The sequence below is a fragment of the Chrysochloris asiatica genome, unplaced genomic scaffold (genome assembly GCF_000296735.1).
Source record: "Chrysochloris asiatica unplaced genomic scaffold, ChrAsi1.0 scaffold00001, whole genome shotgun sequence".
In the NCBI taxonomy this organism is placed as follows: domain Eukaryota; kingdom Metazoa; phylum Chordata; class Mammalia; order Afrosoricida; family Chrysochloridae; genus Chrysochloris; species Chrysochloris asiatica.
In genome coordinates this window covers 11,378,624-11,396,031 of record NW_006408519.1, presented here as the reverse complement: position 1 = coordinate 11,396,031, position 17,408 = coordinate 11,378,624, and the positions used below count along the sequence as shown (strand labels likewise).

The 17,408-nt window shown below is 38.0% G+C and overlaps 1 protein-coding gene and 1 pseudogene across 1 annotated transcript in view; both read right to left on the bottom strand.

Annotated features, from left to right (window-relative positions):
* The window catches only part of PKHD1L1 (polycystic kidney and hepatic disease 1 (autosomal recessive)-like 1), a 214,294-nt gene that overhangs the window by 25,133 nt on the left and 171,753 nt on the right, over window positions 1–17,408 (bottom strand). Inside the window, exons 64-70 of the mRNA XM_006830825.1 lie at window positions 16,461–16,609; window positions 16,256–16,378; window positions 15,262–15,373; window positions 15,054–15,182; window positions 6,252–6,417; window positions 4,222–4,454; window positions 3,864–4,031 (exon numbers count right to left, since the gene is read on the bottom strand). Of these exons, the coding sequence (XP_006830888.1) occupies window positions 3,864–4,031; window positions 4,222–4,454; window positions 6,252–6,417; window positions 15,054–15,182; window positions 15,262–15,373; window positions 16,256–16,378; window positions 16,461–16,609 (1,080 nt within the window). The remainder of the gene's footprint in view (window positions 1–3,863; window positions 4,032–4,221; window positions 4,455–6,251; window positions 6,418–15,053; window positions 15,183–15,261; window positions 15,374–16,255; window positions 16,379–16,460; window positions 16,610–17,408) is intronic.
* On the bottom strand, window positions 9,795–10,385 carry LOC102828685 (annotated as a pseudogene).

Genomic DNA, 17,408 nt, shown 5'->3' with positions numbered 1-17,408 from the left:
TCGACTTTATGGCACTTAACAACAACATGATAATACCAAAGCACATGAATCTATCTGATCATGGTCTGTGGCCTTTCTGCACATGTTGTTGTTGTTAAGTGCCATCAAGTTGATTCTGACTCATAGTAAACCTATACAGAGTTTCCAAGGAGCAGCTGGTGGGTTTGAACCACTGACCTTGTGGTTTGCAATCCAGTGCTTATCCTACAGCATCACACAGGAGTCCTTTCAGCACACTAGAAACCCCAATTCAGCATAAGGATTAATCTTTAAACCCTACTATAATTTCAAGGATATACAATGAGTCCCTGGCCTATGTTTTCAGTACCTTTTACTCACTAAAAAGTTTTGGTCTCCTAAATTGATATGGATCTCTTATGGAGACCATTACCTTTCCTCTGCATCTGGAGCTAGAATTGAAGAAACCTAGACTCAGCTGTTCTTGACAGTCAAAGGAATCAGAGATGAGAAAAGCACATTGTTTTCAAGATGTCTTTAGATGATTCATGAAAATTAATAGGTTAGAAAAACACTTTCTCATATAATCCACATATCACATTAATAGTTTTTGAATTTAAATGAAGCAAATTGTCTTTTTAGAGATTTCTTAAAAACATTTATGATATTATCATTATAGGTATGAAGATTACATCAAGAATAAGTCTCCCTCTTTTTCCTGTGGTACAGTGAATTACTTGGTATAGCTCTTCTAGCCATAGTTTTGGTAACTCCCACCCAATAATTGGGTTGTTGTTGTTAAGTGCCGTCAAGTCGATTCCGACCCATAACAACCCTTTATAGGGTTTCTGAGGACCAGCTGATGAATTTGAACCAATGGCCTTGCAGTTCAAAGGGCTTTGCAGTCTAGTGTATTAATCCACAGTGCAACACCAGGACTCCAATAATTGGGTTCTTCTTGTTGTTGTTAGGTGCCATCAAGTCGGTACCTATTCATAGCAACTTTATGCACAGCAAAACGAAACACTGCCTGATCCTGGGCCAACCTAACTACTGTTGACATGCTTGAGTCCACCGATGCTGACACTTGGCCAATCCATCTCAATGGGGTCTTCCTCTTTTTCTCTGATCCTCCACCTTACCAAACATGATATCCTTCTCCAGCAACTGCTCCCTCCTGACAATATGTCCGAAGTATGACAGATGACGTTTGGCCATCTTGGCCTCCAAGGAGCACTCTGGTTGTAACTTCTTCCAAAACGGATCTATTGGTTCTTTTGGCAGCCCATGACAATTTCAATATTGTCCTTCAACACCATAACTCAAAAGCATTAATTCTTCTATGGTCTTTCTTATTCACTGTCCAGCTTTCACATGCATATGAGGTTATTGAAAATATCATGGCTTGGGTCAAGCACACCTTAGTCCTCAAGCTGACATCATCTTTTCTCTTCAACACTTTAAAAAGATCTTGTGCAGCAGATTTGCCTAATGCAATACATCGTTTGACTTCTTGACTGCTGCTTCCGTGAGTATTGATAGTTGATCCAAGAAGAATGAAGTCCTTGACAACTTCAATCTTTTCTCTGTTGATAAGAATGTTGTTTATTGGTCCAGTTGTGAGGATTTTTGTTTTCTTTACATTGAGATGTAATCCATACCAAAGGCTGTGCTCTTTGATCTTCATCAGTAAATATTTTAAGTCCTCTTCACATTTAGCAAGCAAAGTTATATCATCTGCATACCGCAGGTTGTTAATGAGTCTCCCTCCAATGCTGATGTGGTTTTCTTCATAGAACCCAGCTTCTTGGATTATTTGCTCAGCATACAGGTTGAATAAGTATGGTGAAAGAATACAACCTTGTGGAACACCTTTCTTAATTTTAAACCATTCAGTGTTCCCATGTTCTGTTCAAATAACTGCCTCTTGGTCCAGATACAGATTCCTCATGAGCACAATTAAGTGTTCTGGAATACTCATACTTCGCAATGTTGTCCATAGCTTGTCATGATTCACACATTCGAAAGCCTTTGCATAGCCAATAAAGCACAGGCAAAAATATCTTTCTGATATTCTCTGCTTTCAGCCAAGATCCATTAGACATCAGCAATGATATCCTTTGTTCCATGGCCTCTTCTGAATCCATCTTGAACCTCTGAAAGTTCTCTGTCAATGTATGCTTGTAGGCATTGCTGTATTACCTTTAGTAAAACTTTACTTGCATGGGATATCAAAGAACATCATATATGAAGAAAGCAAAGTCACTAAGAAGTCAAGAAAGAAGGAAAAGGTCAAAACGGATGTCAGAAGAGACATTGAAACTTGTTCTCCAGCTTAGAGTTGCTAAAGCAAATAGAAGAAAATGAGGAGGTACAAGAGCTGAACAGAAAATTTCAAAGGTCAGCTCGGGAAGATAAAGCCAAATATTACAACAAAATGTGCAATGGTCTGGAATCAGAAAATCAAAAAGGAAGAACATACTCCACATTTCTCAAGTTGGGGGAACTGAAGAAAAAATTCAAGCTTCGACTTTCATTATTGAAAGATTCTCTGGGCAAATTATTGAATGATGCAGAAACCATCAAAAAAAGATGGAAGGAATACACAGAGTCACTGTACCAAAAGGAAATGGTTAATGTTCAACCGTTTCAAGAGGTAGCATATGATCAAGAGCCAATGATACTGAAGGAGGAAATCCAAGGTGCATTGAAGGAATTGGCAAAGAACAAGGCACCAGGAATTGATGGAATAAAAATGGAAATCTCTCAAGAAAGTGAAGCAGCACAAGAGGCACTCACTCATCTCTGCCAAGAAATTTGGAAGACAACTATCTGGCCGTCTGATTGAAAGAGATCCATATTTATGCCCATTACAAAGAGAGGTGGCTCAACGAAATGCAGAAATAATTGGACAATCTCTTTGCTATCACAATAATTATGTGGGACCATGCACATAGGGTGTATGAAACTCTAATGTGGGGATTGGTCAGTTTTGACATCCCATTGTGTTTAAAATGAGCTATCTCAGAAGCTGAAAGGGGATCTCTCAACCATCAAGAAAGAAAAGCCAGTTGTGGAGCATGTTGTTTGGACCCCAAAATCCCTGTGTGGAAAAGTGGAGCAGCAGAGGCAGTAGCACCAAGAGCACAAGACAGAGCAGCAGGTTTCCTGGCCCACAGAGTGAGAAAGCTGAGTACCTTCAGACAGAAGGCTCATTTAGAGCATGGAATGTCCTTAGGGTGTTTATCAGCAGCACAAAAGGAGCTTTATAACACTTGCCTGAACAGGAGAGGGACCAAGAGGCCAAGTGGCTGAGGGGCCAAGGCCCAGAAAGAGATGTGCCTGTGGACATGGCTGGAAAGAGGTGCTCCTGACCAGAACTGTGTCCTGGGCATTTCTAATACTGAATTGTACCCTGCTCACTTCCCTAATAAAACCCATAATCAGGAATGTTGTCTGGGAGTTCTGTGTGGCTATTGTAATGAATTAGTCAACCCAGTAGAGAGTGCTATGGAGAGACAACTGGTATTAGAATTGGTAAAGAAGGTTGAAGAGCAAAGCATGCCTGACCTCTACCTCATAGGAATCAGCCTATGAATTTGTCAGATGAATTTGATTCTCCTTCCCCCTTGTGAAGTCAGAGGAGGTCAGATGCCACCCCCATGCCCTTATTACACTGCCTCTCTTCGTCCAATGGTCAACCTGGAGTAACTGACCTGGCTCTCTAGTATTGAAGACTGCTAAAGAGTCATATCTCCCCACACAGATCTTTTTTACAAATGAAAAGCAAAGGAAGTTCTGATATTTGTTAGTTTTATGTAGAAAAAATTTAAAAGATATCTTCATGGATTTAATAAAACGTGAGTGCTTTGAATAACTCTAGTTCATTTTCACTGAATACTTACCATTAATAAGATCAACGTAACCGTTGCTCACTATGGCCACTGGTGAAAGTCTTCGCGTTTCTGAGTCAGAATCCAGGCTTTCGATAACCATCATTGTGTATTCCATCCCCAAACACCGATAGCTCTGCCACTGTGGGATGTATTTACAGGTTGCATCTCTAATAATCCCTAGAAACATATGTGTATATGTATTTGAGCAATAAAAAAGAATCTCTTAACCTAAGTATCCACATATTATTTTGTATAGAATGTAAGTAGGAAATCTAGATTATTGCTTCAGTACATCAATCATTAAAAATAAAAGATAGGCTTTGTTTAATAAAATTAAGGAATAATAACAGAATAAGATCCAGCAAACCTTTATAAGGTGCTTTCTCAGTAACTGGAATTCTAGTTCCATTAGGGAAAATGAGCATCACTTTAGGAATTCTATAATCTCCAATTCCAAGCTGGCTGTTTCCATTCCATTCATATTCGGCCTGAGGAATTACTGAACCAGTATTACCCAGAAAGGAACCATCCAAGTCTCTCAGAAAAGACTTCCTTTTGGCATCACAAACCATGTCTACACAATCAGATGGATTCACTTTACTGTGGAGAAAAGGCAAAATGAGTGAATAATTAGATTTAATATTCTTCCCTTGGTAAAAGAGAAAAATCTGAATATATGTGGATATTTGATAATAGGGTATCAAACCAAAAAAAGGTTGATTGAATCCTGTCATTTCAGAAAATATACAAAGGGAGACCAAGCAGCATATATAATTATCATTGGAATGAAGTCTGTTTTTCCATTGTGTTGATTTGGTCTATTATTCTGAATTCATTAACATTTCAAAAGGACATGTTATACCTATGGGATATAAAATTTGAATTCCATTTTGATAATCACATTTTGTTGGAGATTTCATATTTGTGCTTTGTTCTCACTATACTGACATTACCCTATAAATCATGAGAATGGTTACTTTGCTTTACAGGACATATAAAATACCTAGTTTGGCAGGAAATCATTATTATTTCCTTCTTTCTATTTTTTGGGGGGTTTTAAAAAATTATACAAGTACTGCATGCTTACTATAAGACAATATATTTGATATAAGCTCTGTCCCTTCACCTTCCTATCCCAAGCTCTTAGGCTCAACACTGATAGCAGGTTAATACATATTCATGTCGACCTTTGCCTATGTATGTAAACAGATACAGCACTTCATTAACAAGGGAGCAACCAGGGGTTGCAATTTGCCAACATTTCAAGCATTTGGGGGATGGGTACACTGCCTGATAAATATAATCTGGGGGAGTAATCATCTCAAGAGCAGAATCCAAAAACATTAGATTTGAAAATTAAATATTTCTTCATATCCTAAATATTTAAATTATATATTAAATCTGAAAGATTCAGTAATAACAAAATTGTGGAAAGGATTCTAAAAGGTGGAAACACTGTAATTAAACAAGTATTAGATGAGTAGGTATTGGACTGTCATTGAAACAAAATCAGATGAAGTTAAACTATTTATGAAATAACTATTTGTCTGAAGAGATACCTATTTAATTAGATAGTATTAGTCCTTGTCTTCCCCACTATACTGAAAATGGTACAAAATCTCTAATAGAAAGGTTTTTTCTTCTAATATTTTCAGATATCTAAATTCCTGATCTGTGCCTTTTAGCAAAAATATAGTTATTGGCTATATTCTTCTAAGACTTAGACTCTAAATGATGTGCTTCTAGAATTATCCTGATATTTCACTGAAAAATCACTGTTGTAAGTTTCTGCATATTCACAATCACAAGTGATTGTAATGAGTGAAATTTAATTTCCAAGCACATATTGGGATGCATGTGGTAAGATAATTGAAAGTAATTTGTAGCAAAAGGATAAAGAAAAGGGAGGAGCTGATAGAGGTGTCTCTTACCCTTTAATGACTGTTAATAAAGAGATATTAATGTAGGACACACTTTTTAAAAAAAGTTTTATTGTGAATTATGTGATAGTTTACATTCATCCTATTGTACATCATTTCATTGCCATGGTTACAATCCCCTCCATGCATCTTCATGTAGGACACACTTGTGACCCCATCTCTAGCTTTTATATTTAAAGATAATGTTGCTGGCAATGCATGGGAAAAAGTGTGATTAAATGGGCATATTAAGGCCCAGCTTCTTAAACTCGACTAAGAACACTCAGATATATATTGTTAACTAGTCTTAATTTTCACAATGCTGATTAAAGTTTTACAGAAATTAGCAGTTATTTTAATTTAGAAAATTTACAGAAATTATCAGTTATTTTAATTTAGAAATTTTCCTAGACTTATGACAAGGCAAGAAGAAATACAAAAATGTAAAATAACAAAAAAGAATTTTCATATATTTTACCTTATATCAGGCCTGTGTATAAATATTTTTGATGGTTCAGTTGTATCAACCAACTGTATATTCTTCACATGGATTGGATGTTGTAGATCCTCATTTAAAGGGTTAGTAATGAATATTACATTAGTCTCACCTGAACAAACATTCTTAAATCCAACAAATGTCAAATCTAGAGAAAAATGGTAAAATCACTTATTTCATGCATATTTCATCAAACACATTCTCTGGTACTATCTTGCACATGAAGCTCTTACTGGACTTACATTAGCAAGTCTATCACTATGTGTCATAGACTCTTGCCTATCTCTAGCCACACCACTGAATAGTCCTCTCCCACACTGTCACTAGGTTTGGCCATATGATTTGCTTTAGTCAATGGGACAATAGTAATACTGTCATCAACAAATATCTGAAAAGTTGTTGCATATTAGTGCTTTTTCTCATTTGGTGCTCTTGGGTATTAGATGACTCCAAGCATGTTGAATAACCTTGGGCTAGTTCTGTAGATACGGGCCTTAATCATCCCCATCATCCCAACCAATGGCCAGTGACAATCATTAACAAATACCAACCACCAGACATTGAAGTGATGCTATCCTAAATTAACCAGCCTTTAAGCTGTCTTGTAAACTGACAGCAATCTAAGGAATAAGTTTAGGGGAGACAAGCAGAAGAGCCACCCAGATAAGCAAATTGACAATTCACAGTAATTGGAGCTATTCATGTGGTGCTTTGTTATTTGGGGGTGACTTTTTATGCAAATTATTAAAACATTATCATTCTTTTGCTCTCTTTCAATATTGTGAAGCCAAAAGAGAAAAATTATACACCAAAGGAGTAGTAGAAGTTAGCTAAAATGTACTGATGAAATTCAGAAAAATATGTCTGGGAGTGAACTGGGATGGTATTGGGTCAAGAAGGACAGAATACAAAATTGGATACGAAAGAGTGTTGTCAACCTGGGGGTACTCTTCTATGACACTCGATTTAAAACTCTGTCGAAAACCAATGACTAACACAGGAGTATAATAGGCCAGATCCCTTTCCCCACTAAATGTGAAATTGACTAGATGCAATGTATAAATCAGAGCTCTCTGTGACATCAAGTGGAACTATTTCTCTTTGTTGTTGTTAAGTGCCGTTGAGTTCTAAGACTGTGAGTCTTAGCAGGAGATGAACATCTTGTCTTTCTCCCACAGAAATCAAACTGCTAACCTTGTGGTTGACAATCCAGTGCTTATCCTACAGAACCACTGTACTCCCAAAACACGCATATGAAGGCAATTGAAAATACCATGGTTTGTGTTAGGAGCACCTTAGACTTAGAACTGATATTTTTGCTCTGTAATGCTTTAAAAAGGTCTTTTGTAGCAGATTTGCCCAATTCAATATGTCATTTGATTTACTGACTGTTGCATCCATATGTGTTGATTTTAGATACACTTGAAGTCTTTGACAATTTAAGTCTTTTCTGTTTATCATGATGTTATTTATTGGTCAAGTTGTGAGGATTTTTGTTTTCTTTACAGTAAGGTGAAGGTTGTGGTCTTTGATCATCATCAGTAAGTATTTCAAGTCCTCTTCACTTCCAGCAAGTAGGACTGGGTCATATGAATATTGCAGGCTGTTAATGAGTCTTCCTTTAATCTTGATGACAAATTCTTCATATAATCCAACTTCTTGGATTATTTACTCAGCGTACAGATTGAATGAGTATTGTAAAAGAATACAACCCTGGCACACACCACATCTTTCCTTATTTTAAACCATTCAGTGTCCCCTTGTTAGGTTTGAACAACTGCCTCTTAGTCTATGTACAGGTTTCTCATGAGCACAATTAAATATTCCTGAATACTCATGATTGGCAATGTTGTCCATAGCTTGTCATGATCCACATAACATAGTCAAAAGCCTTTGCATAGTCAAAGCACAGGTAAACATCTTTCTGGTATTTGCTGCTTTCAGCCAAGATCCATCTGATGTCAGCAATGATAACCCTCATTCTACGTCCTCTTCTAAATCCAGCTTGAACTTCTGGAAGTTCCCTGTCAATGTACTGTTGCAGCCATTTTTTTAAATTACCTTTAGCAAAATTTTACTTTCATGTGATATAAATAATATTGTCCAATGATATCTGAAATCCATTGGGTCATCTCTCTTTGGAATGGGCACAAATATGGATCTCTTCCAATCAGTTTGCCAGGTATCTGTCTCCCAAATTTTTTGGACTAGATGAAGGAATGCCTCCAGGGCTGCATCAGTTTGTTGAAAGATTTCAGTTTGCATTCCATCAGTTCCCAGAGCCTTATTCTTGGTCAATGCCTTCAATGTACCTTGGACTTATTCTTTTAGTACCATTGGCTGTTGATCATATACTATGTCTTGAAATGTGTGAACATCCTCCATTTCGTTTTGTTACAGTGACTCTGTATATTCCTTCTATCTTCCTTCTATATCATCCAATATTTTGCCCATTTCAATATTGCAAGATGAGGCTTGTATTTTTTCTTCAGCTTGAGAAATGCTGAGTGTGTTCTTGTCTTTTGGATTTCTAATTCCAGTTCTTTGCATATTTCATTATAATACTTGACTTTGTCTTCTTAAATTTCCCTTTGAAATTTTTTGTTCAGGCCTATTCCTCATTTCTTCCATTTGGAGAGCATGTTTCAAAGTCGCTTGTGGCATCCATTTTTATCTTTTCCTTCTTTCTTACCTTCTTAATGACCTTTTGCATATATAACAATTTACACCACCAAAGGGCACATTCTGCAAGTCTACCTCCTGGCTGCCATCTCTTGGTCCCTCACTTCCCATGATTCTAGAGTCCTCAGCTGCTCCCTCTCTCCATGTCCCCATCTCTGGTGTTGCTGCTTCACTGGAGAAGGTCTCTCATTCAGCTTGTGCTCTTCTCCCTTGATGATTCTAGGGTCCTTTGTTTCTGGACTGTAAGATTAGCCACTCCCTGATTTTGCTACAAAACTTCTACTTTCACAATTGTAAGAGTCACAATTAGTCATGAAAACAATTACTCGTTATTGAAGCACAAGAATCTTATCACCATCTCTCTCTCTTTTTTTAATTGTATTTACTTAGAAGCATTCAGAATGTCAACAAAACAGCTGCAACTTTTTTTGTTTGTAATTACAGTGGGGTATTCAGTTAACAGAACCATTATTTCATGTAAACTGCATCAGACAACTGAAGATGAAAAAAAAACAAACAAAACTTCAATCCCATATATAACTAATTTGTGCTGTGCACCAACAAGAACCTGCTTTAAATTTCTGTGCCAATTTACAACCCCCATACTGTACCAGGCAAGGTTAGTGGCTTTTAAAAATGCCCACCAGGACAGGCCTAGCCAAAGACACATTCGGTAGTGTGTTAACTATACAAAATAAGACACTGTACAGTTTAAAAACAAATCTTACACAGCCTTACATTTCAATTTTTTTTTTCTTTAAAAGGAGTGAGTTGTGTACAGAGGGGTTAAATGCTTTATAGACAACAACAACAACAACAACAAACTGCGCTAAAACCAACTTATTAATCATCATCATCTTCTTCTTCTTCCATCTCTTCCTTCTTTTTCTTGCTTTTCTCAGCCTTGACGACTCCCTTTTTGGCTACATCGGGCTTTTCTTTAGCCCAGTAGGCAGTGATTTCCTTTTTGTACTTCTTCAGTTTAGCAGCCTTCTTCTCATAAGGCTGCTTGTCATCAGCAGCAGTATTATTCCACATTTCTCCCAGAGTCTTTGCAACATCACCAATGGATAGGCCAGGATGCTCGCCTTTGATTTGGGGGCGATACTCCAAACAAAACAAGAAGAAGGCTGAAGGAGGCCTCTTGGGTTCATTGGGATCCTTAAACTTCTTTTATGTCTCCCCTTTAGGTGGGATATACGTTTTCATTTCTCTTTCATAATGGGCTGTGTTCGCCTTTGCCATGTCTTCACATTTTCCTTTCTCTTTAGCAGACATGGTCTTCCACCACTCTGAGCACTTCTTGGAAAATTCTGAAAAGTTGACTGAAGCATCTAGGTGCTTCTTCTTTTGCTCCTCCCATCAGGTTTGCACAAAAAATGCATAGGATGACATTTTGCCTCTCGGCTTTCTAGGATCTCCTTTGCCCATGTTTAGTTTTTGTTTTTTTCCATCCACGAGGCACTGAGTCAGTCCAGTGCCATCTGGCTCTGCCTGGCCTGGCACTATGGAACTCAATGTACTGCAATTTCTTTTAATGATCGGGCAGTGTTTCGTTCTGCTGTGCATATGGTTGCTGAGTCGGTACCGACTCAATGGCACCTAACAACAACAACAACAACATCTAGACAAGATGAAAACTATTCAGTGGGGACTCTTCCTTTCCCCACACACTATTAAACTAAGCTCCCCCTTGAAATCTTGTAAGTCAGTCACTTCGTGCCTTTACCTCCCCCTCATTTTAGGTAGCCAATGTCTAAGTTGCCCATCCCTATCCATATCTGCTGGATGCTTCACTCTCAGATCTAGACCTCTGTGGCTATGTCCTTGTCCATAGGCTCAGGTGTCCCCTGGTTTCACCATAATTTGGACCAACCAGCCCTTCTTCTTTCTCTCATCTCCATGTTCATGGGAGTCTGTGTAACGTGGTTGAACTCAGCCCATTTCTTCATTGTTGCCTTTCCCCCTCTTCCACTCACCAGTAGACCAACATGGGCACCAGCAAGCTTACATGCCTGCTCACGTGTTCCCTTTGAGTTTCAATCTTAGAGGAGGGTTTGACCTGAAGGAACTTGATTGCTTGCCTTGATGGCTTCCCGTCGAACACTTTACTTATTCTTGTAGTAGCAGTCATATTGCCATTTTTGTTTTGCGGTTTTCTTGATGATCTTTCTTTGAAGATGTACCTTCTTTCACTCCAGCTGTTCCAGGCTGGTCCGCTTGTCCTTTCTAATTGGAATGTCACACCTCAGAAGGTTCTGGATAGGGCTCAGGATTCCACCTAAGGTCCTATACACTGTGAAGGCTCCGCAAGAGGCCTATTTCACTGGGCAAGTTCTAGATCCCCTTTTAGGTATGCCAATCAATTATAAACTGAAGATGGGCTTATGAGCTTTCTGTAATCATGTTTCTCGACTTTCCCGACATTCCTTTCTATCCAACTCAAGTTTCAATTTTACAATAGTAGGAAAGGGAATTCAATATACTTAAGACAGTCAAACATCTTAGTATTATTTCCCCTCTTCAAACTATGCCTTGATCCCTGTATCACAGAGCCCTGTTGTTCCAAGGTTGAGCATACATCACTATTTATCTCTGTCCCACTTAGGACATGCAAACCTATCTCAGTGTTCCCCTATATACCTTGTTCTTCCACCCCCCTCCCACTTCTTGTGTACTGCCCTCCCCAACACCAGAACTCTGATGTGTCTGTCTCTACCCTGTGTTCTACTATTGTCTATCTCCACTCCCCCCAAACCCTTCCACTCCAACCCCACCAGTAACCAACAAAGAATTTTTTTTTTTCACTTTAGTACAGATATTTTTTCTTACATTTTACAATAATGGTATTATACAATATTTGTCCTTTTGTGACTGACTAATTTCACTCAGTATAATGTCCTCAAGGTTCATCCCTGTTATGCAGTGGCTTGCAGCTTCCTTGTTATTCTTCAAGGAAGCATTAATATTCCATTATATGTATCTATCAAAGTTTTTTTTATCCATTCTTCCATTGATGGACACTTAGACTGTCTCCATCTTTTTGCTATTGTAAATAGTGCTGCTATGAACATTGGTGTGCATATATCTACTCGCATTATGGTTTGTATTTCTTGTGGATATATACCAAGTAGAGGAATTGCTGGATCATATGGTATTTCTATTTCCAACTTTCTTAATAATAGATGTTTGCAGTTGTTTCTCCTCATCTTGAGTTGTGCCCCATCAGCAAATGAAGGTCTTGAAAGTGTTACTCCATTCTTGTCATCACAGTCAACTTTACTTTGAAGAGGCAGCTTTTCCCCAGTTGTATTTTGAGTGCCTTCCAACCTGAGAGATTCATCTTCTGGCACTATATCTGACAATTTTCTGGTGTTAATAAATCATGTTTCAATATTAAATATTCTGGTGTTATCTGATAGTGTTCCACTGTTATTCATCAGGTTTTCAGTGACTACACATTCAGAAATAGTCTGCCTTTCCTTCTTCCTAGTCTGCCTTAGTCTGGAGGCTCATCTGAAACTTGTCCACCATTAAAAATACCGGTGGCCCCACAGTACGACAAACTGACAGATGAGTGGTGGGAAGAAATCATTCATCTTGCAAAATTCATGCTATCGCCAGCATCATTTCTATCATCAAGGCCATATTTTCCAACTAGAGATCCTTTGTTTTTATTTCTGATTTTTGCATTCCAATTTCCAGTAATGATCAGTGTCTCTTGGTTGCATGTTTTGGTTTATTTCAGACTGAAGAAGTTGGCAGAATTCTTCAATTTCGTCATCATTGGTTTTAATTATTGGTGTGTACATTTGAATAATAGTTGTATTAACTGATTTTCCTTGTTTGTTGTTGTTGTTGTGTGGCATGGAGTCAGTTCCAACTCATAGCGACCCTGTACAGGGTTTCCGAGGCTGTAAATCTTTATGGGAGTAGAAAGCCCCATCTTTCTCCTGCGGAACAGCTGGTAGTTTCGAACTGCTGACCTTACGATTTGTAGCCCGATTCATAACCACTACGCTACCAGAGCTCCTTAGGATATTATTCTTCCACAGACACCATTGTACTTCAAGATAGATCTTGAAATGCTCCAAGATAGTAATCATTTATATAATATCTTTTAAAATGCTATGTTTTCTTCAATTTAGAGTCCTTAATTTATAGGACTCTAACCAGTTGCACCAGACTGCAAAGCCGTTTGAATTGCAAGGTTGGCAGTTCAAGTTCACTAACTGCTTCTCAGAAACCCTATACAGGGCGGCTATCGGTCAGAAATGACTCGACGGCACTTAACAACAACAACAACCAGTAAGGATATTTTTACTGCTGTATGCTGTTTATAAGAAGCCCTGGAAGTATAGTGCTTTGTGAGTTGAGTAACCAACTGCAAGGTCAGCAGTTCAAATCCACTAGCCATTCTGAGAGAACCCTACATAGAGTTTTTTTTAGTTGAAATTGACTTGATGGTTACTGAGTTTGAGTTTTGGGTTATATATACTATTTATAACATTTCAGACATTATTTTGTTAACAGCAATATGTATTCAGCTAAAACCTATACTGCTTGCTAAATGATGTTCTCCATAGGTATCATCATGACAAATAACATTAAAATGATAATTGCAATGACTTAAAGTTACTGGGAATATGTCAAACATAAGTGTCTGATTTATTGAACTGCTACTGGTTAAAACTGTCATGGAAGTAAGATTTTCTAAACTGAATTTGAGGATGACACAAGGTATTTAATGGATAAAGTAAGGAAAAAATACCTTGTGTGTTCCTTATATTACTTTCCATGTAACAATTTTACATTTTTCAGGAGGCAGTCTGGTGCAGTGAAAGAGTAGTGGATTTCGAGTCAGGAGAGCTTGTTTTATTTTTTTTAATTTCAATCCTGCCACAACCTGGGGGAAGCCAGCAAATCTCTAAAATCCTATTAACTCAAGTTCTATAAGATTATAAATTTATATGTTATAGAGATGAATCAACACAAATCATTATGCCAATGCTTTTTAATCCTATTTTAGAATGAAAACTGAATGTCAAACTTCAGTATATAGGCAGTACCTTATTTACAAACTTAGGAAAAAGTTCTACTTGTCCTTTAATGTTATATGAATTTCTCTCACTTTGAAATGATTGATCCAACTCTATTCTCAACAAACTCTTCATCATGACCACCTTCCCATATTGTATGTATCATTGAAAAGGCTCTGAGCATTTTCTTTCACTAAAGCAGGGTGCAGAAACTTTTTTCCAGCCAAGGGCAATTTGGATATTTATAACATCATTTATAACATACAAAATTATCAACTTAAAAATTAGCCTGCTGTATTTGGACAAACATTTAACCAACTCACCTCTAATGTAATAAGTTATGATATTAGGGAAGAATATTAAAAGTACCATGGACTGCCAGAAGAACAAACAAATCGGTATTGGAAGAAGTACAGCCAGAGTGCTTCTTAGAATCCAGGATGGTGAGACTTTGTCTCCAATACTTCAGACATATTATCAGGAGGGACTAGTCCCTGAGAAGGACATCATGCTTGGTAAAGTGGAGGGTCAGTGAAAAGCAGGAAGACCCCCAAAGAGATGGACTGGCAAATTGGCAGCAGTCATCAAGAGTAGCAAGGATTGTGAGGTGGGCATAGGGCCTAGCATTGTTTCATCTGTTGAGTATAAGGTTGCTCTGAGTTGGTACCAACTAGACGGCACCTAACAACACCAACAACAAATGTGATGGTTGGAACTGCAGTTGCCTTGGCAGGGCCGGACCAAATGATTTCACAGGCCAGATGTTCCCTATCCCTGCACTAAATTAGGGTTAAATAAGAACTATAAGTAGCTTGTCTGATTTACCTACAAATTCTTAAAGATACAGTTAGGAATTAATCTCATTCGTAACCTGGGGATAGACAGTATAAGAATTTTGCCAGGGAGTCATTCTTAAAATGGACTTGGATATCTGATTTCTTTCTTTGTTCTATTGAGCAGTTCATATAATACTTCATTTAAATAATTCGCTTTTACTAACCATGAAACATTCTTACTTACACACTACATACTCTTGATGGAGCATAATTGAGCGAAAGACTACATTTAAACTTGCCTGAAATGTCCAAAAGGCCACTGATGGCATTGTAACTCATCATTCCTGCATGAGGCTTCCGGGGTGCCATGTTATGAGCTGAAGCAAAGGTGGGCCAGCAAATCCCACTTCTCCCACCTTTAATAGAAGGAAAAAAATAATGAAATTTGAATGTACATTCACATGAAGGCCCAAATAAGGTTTCCCAAAAGTTTACCTGATGGTGGTCTAGAACTCCTGTGGGCAGCAGTAAACTCAATATTAGGATCATCATTAGTTAGCACATCGGAGCAATTAAATGCAGGGCTGCTTCCAACAATTAACGATCTCTATATTAAAAAAATCAAACAGTACATTTTTTAATAGTAGCTATTTCTAAAACAAAACATAATAATAAATAATGCCACATTCCACAGTAGCAAAAACAATGAGTAGTTTCAAGAAACAGATCATTCACTAAACAAAGCTGCTTTCTGCCCATAGTGGAATGGCAGCCAATGTGGAAATGAGATGGCAGACTTGTGGTTATATATAATGATGTTTTATGTTTCTATGACAGGAATATGTCCATGGAATCCTAGTGTGATGCTGTAGGATAAGCAATGGACTGCTAACTCTAAGTTGGTGGTTCAAACCCACCAGTTGCTCTTCAGAAACTCTGTGCAGGGCTGCTGTGAGTCGGAACCGATGTGATAGCACTTAACAACAACAAGAACAGCAACCATCCAAAACCATATCCAGTGCCATAGAATCCATTCTGGCTCATGGTAACCTATGTGCTACACAGTAGAATTGCTCCAAGGGTTTCTTAAGTGAAATCTTCACAGAAGCAGGTCACCAGGCACAGCTTCCATAGCACAGCTGGGTGGCTTGAACTGCCAAACTTTAGGTTAGTTAGTTAAGTACAAACCCTTTGTGCCACCTCGACACTTCTAGGATCAACCATGGAAGGAGTGCCACTACCACATAAGTGGGTTCCGGAAAGGTTTCATATAGGAAGTAAATAATATAACTAATCTTTGCAAGATGAGCAGCTGATGAGCAAGACGAGGTAAAGGGAGGGGAGTGGAGAGAGAGGGATGAAAAGCTTTTAGGAAGAGGGAAGTGAGAGCAAAGGAAAGCAGATGTGGACTAGTCAAGGGTAGAATCAAGGAGGTTATTTTACACTCTCAGAGTTCTTGCTCCTTAGTGAGACTGTATTAATTTCTTACCTGAATTTGAACTTTTTTCCTGGAAATTTTGTGAGATACAGCTGTTGGCATATAAATCATTGAAAAAATAGCCATTCCATTATCAACTAGGGTCACATTGTAGATGTTCACACTCTCTGTGGTCTGTAATACAATTTGTAGGTTATAGAGTACTAAGGACAATCATAAAAGAAAATGAAAATTCACCGTTATAGATTACATTTACCTGAAAATAAATTCCAAAGTCCCAGCATGTCCAAATGGTAAATCCCTGTATAAGAGAGCACTCAGGAAAGCCATCTTGGTTCATATAGACACCATATAAACCTCCATGTACTTCATTGTCAGACCACCTTACCATGGGACTTGACTGGCCTTATAGGAAATATAGAAACACATAATTAATATCACAGATCACGTCATGTAATTTTAAGTATCAGTTAAAGTTAATGAAATTATTTTAAATATATATATATATGATATACATAGATTGATATATATCATATATGTTGTTGTTAAGTGCTGTCAAGCTAGTTCCGACTCATAGCATTACTGTATAGGATTTCCAATGAGTGGCCTTTGAGTTTGAACTCACAACCTTGCAATTAGGATCTCAGTGCTTATCCTACAGCACTACACCAGGACTCCATAATATATATGCAGTTCCGACTCATAGAGACTCTGTATAGGGTTTCTGAGGAGCAGCTGGTGAGCTTGAATCACCAACTTAAGTTCAAATGAACCTTGCAGCCCAGTGCATTAACCCACAGTACCACACCAGGACTTAATATATATATGGAGCTCTGGTAGCATAGCGGTTAGGAATCAGACTGTGAACCTTAAGGTCAGAAGTTCAAAACTACCAGCTCTTCTGTGGGATAAAGATTTACAGCCTTGGAACAAAAAAAACATATCCAGATCAGTCATGAGGTACAACGCTGTCTGATAGGCTAATATCCATGCTCCTACAGGGAAGCCCAGTTAATACCACTATTATTCAAATTTACGCACCAACCACTAAAGCCAGTGAGGATGAAATAGAAGAATTCTGCCAGCTTCTTCAATCTGAAATCACTCAAACTGGAATCAAGATGTATTGATCATTACTGGTAATTGGAATGCAAAGGTTGGGAGCAAAGAGGAAGGATCAGTAGCTGGAAAATATGGCCTTGGT